Source organism: Quercus lobata, chromosome 12 (genome assembly GCF_001633185.2).
Source record: "Quercus lobata isolate SW786 chromosome 12, ValleyOak3.0 Primary Assembly, whole genome shotgun sequence".
NCBI classification, from domain to species: Eukaryota; Viridiplantae; Streptophyta; class Magnoliopsida; order Fagales; family Fagaceae; genus Quercus; species Quercus lobata.
Window position 1 is genome coordinate 39,229,734 of NC_044915.1, and position 6,842 is coordinate 39,236,575.

At 33.1% G+C, this 6,842-nt stretch overlaps 1 protein-coding gene across 1 annotated transcript; it reads right to left on the minus strand.

Annotated features, from left to right (window-relative positions):
* Positions 1 to 1,424: 1,424 nt before the first annotated feature.
* LOC115971331 lies at positions 1,425 to 3,606 on the minus strand. The gene is made up of 2 exons (XM_031091193.1): positions 2,275 to 3,606; positions 1,425 to 1,748 (listed from the first exon to the last, which is right to left on the minus strand). The coding sequence occupies exons 1-2, from the start codon at positions 3,381 to 3,383 to the stop codon at positions 1,475 to 1,477; spliced, it is 1,383 nt and encodes a 460-aa protein (XP_030947053.1). The 5' UTR covers positions 3,384 to 3,606; the 3' UTR covers positions 1,425 to 1,474.
* Positions 3,607 to 6,842: the final 3,236 nt, after the last annotated feature.

The window sequence follows — 6,842 nt, forward strand, 5'->3', positions numbered from 1 at the left end:
AATCAAACCCAAAAGGATTTATCTAGTGTTTCTAAGGTCTTGTGAGATTTATTGGTATATTGGGACCATTTCAAAGTGATTATTCCTTGTAATTACTTGTGTGTGTAGGAAGAAGAACTACACACACCAAAAAAAAAAAAAAAAAAAAAAAAAAATCAAGTGCTTGAAGAGTTTTGTACACAAAAAAACAAAAATCAATTGAGTTTTGTACACAAAAAAACAAAAATCAATCACACATATTTTATATAATAATAATTAATTTTATAGGCTAACATGGCAGGTACTCAGTATCATTAATCACCTAGTAGCTTTCCTGTATTATATATAACTAGCTTGTAACCCTATATATAGACATTGATACACTTAAAAATACACAATAAGATGCATAATATAATTTAAATAATATTGATAGTCATTTTTATATTTTGTTAACTCTTTAAAAAATTATGTAAAGATATTGTTAGGTATAAAATATAAATTGTCCATGTTTTTATTTTTAATTATTGTGAAACATTTTTTTTCTACGATTCATTTATTCTAAACTCTTTGATTTTTGTACTTATAACTCATTTAAATGAATATTTATGATGTGGTCGCACATTTAATTCTAAAATTAAGAAATAAAACTCTTTATGAATAAAAAATTTAGGACATATAACGCAAAATTGGAATTTTAATTTGAAATTCTAATTTGAGTTTTTATTTATTTATTTCACCTATTATTATATATATAGAATACCGAAGTGACTACGAAACTCATGTTAGAACCAAACAAAACCAGACAAGAGAATGAATAATACATTTTGATACTTTTACCCTCTATCATTGCTTCTTTATCCTTCTCAATACCCCTTCAATAGCAACATCAAAAGCATCTTTTATGGTCTCCAAACCTTCTTGAGGTGTTGCATATAAAATTTGAGGTATGATATTAATCACTCTCTCCCTCATTTTACTTACCTCTTCCCTACTATACTTTTCAAGTACATTTCTAATAGACACACTACCATTCTTAACTGCCTTGTTGTCAATAAAAACCGAGTAACTCGTGGGTTCACTAGGCAAGAACCACTCGTATTGATCATAAGCAGTTCGCTCCCAGAAAAAAACCGGGATTGAACCCGCCACAATGCAATCAAACACAGACCGCCTTGTGTATGATTCCCGACTGATGACTGGAATCATTTTATGATACTTGAACTTTAATTCTAGCAAAAATAAAGCTTCAAAAGAATTTTGGGTGTCACTCTGGTTGTCTGTTGAAAGTATACTGGTGCTATGTTCCAATTATGGACTGGTGTTTTTAAAATTTTCAGAACACTTGGAAATGGAGTGATGCTGATGGGATAGTGTAGTAAGTAATGGAATTTCAAACGCGGAACTCTTGTGTTATGATCTTATAGTGAACGATAGTTTGATTGAAGTATTGAAAATCTTTTGATATATAGTTATACACTGACATGGTAATAATGCTCTATACATTTATCTTATATTTATCTGCCCATCTCCTAAACTTTCTTATGTTACTGCCTTCTGAAACTGCCAATCCAATCCCACTCCTTCCTCCACACCCAACGCCTACATAATACAATCTCCATTTATCTACATTACCCTTCATCTGAATCAGACATGGGGATCCCACTCCTTTGTTATCCCATCCATCTTCTTCCGAAGGCTTAAGAACAGGGTCTTCTTGAAGCCTCTTCCAATTCTTCAGCCCATCTGGGGATACTGCAAGCCCAATACAACTTAGGGTCCGTTTGGATACAGCTGAAAACTGAAAACTGAAACTGAAAACTGAAAAACACTGTAGCGAAATAATTTTTAAATGTGTGAATAGTATTGTGGGACCCATTTTTAATGAAAAAGTTGCTGAAAAGTGAAATTTGTGGGTCCGTGAACAGTACACGATGTGCTGTGATTGGTTAAAAAAATTTGAAAAGTCAAAGTTTGCGGCTACTGTTCATTGAACAGTGCATGAACAGTAGCCGCAAACCCAAAACGCGTGGAAAAAAAAAAAAAAAAAAATGAAAAACGCAGACGCAGGATTGGGCGAAAACGCCCAATCCAAACGCACTCTAAGACTTTTCAAATTTTTTTGACCAATCACAGCACATCGTGTACTGTTCACGGACCCACAAATTTCACTTTTCAGCAACTTTTTCATTAAAAATGGGTCCCACGATACTATTCACACATTTAAAAATTATTTCGCTACAGTGTTTTTCAGTTTTCAGTTTCAGTTTTCAGTTTTCAGCTGTATCCAAACGGACCCTTATTCCATCTGCAGAAACTCCCTCATATGCCATCAAATAGTTTCCTTCTTTGCAGTTTCTCACCACACAAGCATTCTTGACCCCAAGCTCATCAAAAGAACCTTTTGCTCCCCCTCCAATGATCTTCCCCAGTTTCACCCATCTGATTCCATCTCTGGATCTTGCAATTCCAAGAGCATATTGTCCATTTTCCACATCATATGAATGATAATACATCCTGAAGTCATTGTTGCTGTGCACTACAACGTGAGGTGCAGCAATAAACAAAGAATCCCACTCCTTGTCTGATCCCACATCTAACAAAGCTCCACTGTGATGGTCCCCTTCAATTCTGGCCCAGTGCCTGCCATCTTGACTACATGCCAGCCCTGGCAGTGACTTGAAAATTTTGCCAATTTTATGACTTTTGTCTTTCTTGTCTCCACCATGGACTCTTTCTGGGTTCTGTAAAATGTTTGGAGCTTCTGGTAAGTCAACTTCTTCAGAACTATATCCTGTGTAATAAAGCCAGTAAACAGCGCTGTACATTTGGCTGCACAAAATAACCATCTCGGAAGGCCTGATATTATCTGTGTCAAAAGCCCACCAATTCTTGCTGCAATTCATCACCAAACCTGCATCCTCGGATGATCTAACATGCTCTTCTTCTCTATCCCAATGGATTCCGTCGCTTGAAACTGCTAATCCTATGGATTCGGAAGTGTTCTTAATATCAGACCTTCCATGGTACCACATGTACCACCTTTCCTCATTGTCTCCAAGGTATATTTTCACAACTGGTGAGCCAATCTCTGCACTATCCCAGCAGTTTTTGGGACCCAAGTCATGCACCAGACCTCCAGAATAAGTAGTAATAGCCAAATGTTGAGATTTTGAACTTGAATCCCGTTCAATGGCAGGATTCTTATTTGTTGCATTGTTGTTGCTGTCAATGCCTGGTTTTGTGGAGCACCGAGTGAGAAAGAAGATGCTGTTTTTAAACTTAGGACATGGACCTCTTTGTTGGCCTGAAAAGCTGCTACATGAAGATGTGCCAGAGGCATAGAGAGCAAGTGTTTGTTGAGTAGAAGGCCATAAAGGTTGGATTAGATATGTTGTGTTCAGCATTTTTCCTGCAGAATACTATGCAACTGCTGCTGTGTCTGTAAACAGTGGGCAAAAAGAAATTGGATTGATATGAAAGGCAGAATCAGATACAAATTAAGCGGTGCCACATTTATATGGTTTTTATATGAAGAAAAGAATATCATTTTGGGCTATTTGAAAATTTACCCCAAGATTTTCTGTATCTGTAAATAGATCCTCTCATAATGTGAATTTATTCAAATACATCTTTGTGACCTCTGGAGCTTGCATGAGATTACTTGCTAACCCATTTTAAATTCAAAGTATATAGGGTTAGGAAACAAACATGAATATAGATACGATTACGGGTATGGGTACAACACAACATTTTCTAAAAAAATAGGACACATAAATATATTTTTAGTTATATTTTCTATATATTGTTAAACATTTATATTTTTTTTATAAATGTTAAGTATATATTAATTTAAGAGTAATAATGGATAATAAAGTGTATCCAAACTATTAAATGATGTTTAGAAATCATATACAAACCAAAAATAAGAATATTTATTATTTTTCATATGCACTGTTGCTTTTTTTTTTTTTTTTTTTTGGCTCTAAAATAGAATTCTAATTTAACCTAATTTAAGGCTTCGTTTGGAAAGAGGGAATGAAATAGAATGAAATGAATATTTTTAGAATATTCTTTCCTCCCCTTATTTAGGAGTTTTAATTATTTGAGAGTTTAAGTGGAAGAAAATAGAATAGTTAGGAAGAAACATTCATTCCTCCATTTTCCCTTAAAACCTCAAATTTTTGTTTCCCAAAATTGGGAGGAATGGGTGGGAATTGATTTAGGTTTAATGAAATTTTTGTTAAAACTCCTAAAAAACCCTTTAATATCAGCCGTTAAAAAAAAAAAAAAAAAAAAAGCTATCATTTTTGCACTCTACTGCTCACGTTGTTATTGGCCATTCTCTGCAAAGCGAAGTTGCTGCTATTCATCAAATTTTCGGTGAGACACCAATTGTCTGCCAGTCTTTCTTTTTCTTTGTCTGCCATTCTTTGCAATTTTCGGTTACTGCTCACAAGTCTTTCTTTTTCTTTTTCTTTGTCTGCTAGTTTTTTATATTGACTACAAATATTAGGTGGGTTTTTCAAGTCTTACTTTGTCTTTTCCAGCCATGAGGATTCTGCCATGAAGAGTGATATATATCGTCTTTTATATTACTTTGCGTGCAGTATTTTATATCGGCAGAGTGGGATTTTTCGGCCAATTTTAGATTTTTTTTATGTGTGTGAAACTTCCTCTTAGAGATTTGAACTACGGCTTTTATTCCCTTACATTCCACAAATATTTATATTTGTAAATTGACCATTATGCTAATGGTGCATAGTGGTATATGCACTATTGTTATTAAAACATGAATGCTCTTTTTTTTTTTCTTTTTTTTTTGGTGAAAAGGTATTCAATTCATCTTATTCTCATGTTCCGGCTGTGTTCCACAAATTTTTTTTATATTATAAAATGACACAACTGGGACACAGATGCAAAAGTGTCTCAGGCGTGTCGAGTGTTTGACATGGGTACAACACCTTAAATGAAATATCTGTACTTCATAGATATAGGGTAAATAATATTCTTTAATTTGTCTGTTTCAACTTTCAGTATTAGCATTTTCTAGAAAATGAATTATTTTTCAAAAAATATTTTCTAGAAAACTATTTCATTTTTTTAGGTTTGGTAGTGACCTTAAAATGAGTTGGAAAATTAACTCTTGACTTTTCTTATTTTGTTTTGCGTGATATAAAGTAGTTTTTTAGAAAATTTAAGTAGAAAACAACTCAATTTTATGCTAAGCTAAATAAGGGAACTATGAAAGTTAAAAGATTATTTTCCTTTGACCTATCTTTTTTCCCCCCTAATACTACCAAATACAAGAAAATGTAGAAAACAATCTTCACATACGGTTTTTTTATTGAAACAGACGAAGCTTTGGGTAAATTGCATCTTCAATATTGAGATTACTTGATAAGCATGTGAAATTTAAGGTTTGATAGGATGGAAAATTTGGTAATTGAGAATGTGGGATGTTTCAACTAATCACATAATTTAGGGGTATGATTGCTCAAATTTATAGTTTAGAGGGACGTTGCAAATACCCTAGGGTTGGAAAGTGAGGTGCCATTTTAACAAATGGACTAAGTTTAGAAAATGTTTTTAGAAATCTTATTATGAAAAAAGAAAAAAAATATTCTGTAGATAATTTTTTTATATATTTTTTTAATGAAACTGGGATTAAATTTTTTCTAAAATAGTTTATTAATATCTTAAATACAATTAATTGATTTTTTATTTGAAACAATCAAACACATACTGAGGTTGCATTTAGCATTGGCTTAAAAAGCCAGTTTTTTTTTTACTATTTTGTTTATTTTGCTACTATTTTTGAACCTTTTTGCACTTTTTTGTACTATTCACAAGTCTCACTTTATTATTTCAGCTATTTTTTTAGTTTTATTTATGGTACTTTTAATAAAAAAAATTAATTTCAACTAAATAAGTTATTTACAAACTCTAAGTGTTACAATAAAAAAATAAAAATTTACCCAACCCAATAAAGGTCAATCCATTGGGCTAAATGATGACCTATACCATTAGACGAAAACTTAGTTACACTAAATTGCCTTTAAATTTAATTTGAAAACCTGAACCTAATATATTGGGCGGAGTTAGTAAATTTTATGCTAATAAAATCCCTTTTGGCCATTGAAATTCTCCAACAGAATTGACGTCACGGCAAGCATCTCTGCAAATGCCTTCTTTCTTTTTCTTTTTCTTTTTTTGTTTCAGTTTTTTTTTGTCTGTATCATGCTGAATTTCATCCAGTGAGCTAAATGGCAACGGGCCATTGGCCACCGTAGTACAATACAAAACGCATAACAGTTGTCTTTTAAGGGAGAAGCAGAAAGAGGCAATTAATTATTAGAGATTAACCAAATTCAAAAGCCCAAAAGAATATACTGGCAAGGCCTAGTACTGAATTTTGTATTCTGGGTCTAAGGAAAAACCAAACCTGATCCCTAAGAGTGAGACCCAGCATGGAGGCCTGTCACCCAATTATAAAGCCCATTTCTTTCTGGACCATGTTAGAATTAAAAACCTCAGGTCCATTTGCTTCTTTTCTTTTTTTGAAACCAGGTCCATTTGCTTAAGTTCGAGTGACACCTATTTGCTGGATGCCTAAGGTATAAAAAGAACAAAATATATGATAGAACTTATGTTAAATTGGTTAAATTGACAGTCTGATTAATAAGCTACCGAACACACCATCTCAATCAAACTAAGAGAATCCAATCTTTAACAGTGCAGCAATATATATGAGCCGAAATTAAAGCTCAAGCTTGGTTCAGTGGGACATTGTTAATTGGAAAGTCGAGCTTCAAGAGTTTAATTTGCAGGATTGCCTAGACTACCACGGTGTAATGTGTATCATC

Coding starts and splice junctions, on each gene's coding strand:
- LOC115971331 (XM_031091193.1), bottom strand. CDS start 3,383: ATGCTGAACACAACATATCTAATCCAACCTTTATGGCCTTCTACTCAA. Junction 1,749..2,274: donor GTTTCTGCAGATGGAATAAG/GGTCCGTTTGGA, acceptor ACGGACCCTAAG/TTGTATTGGGCTTGCAGTAT.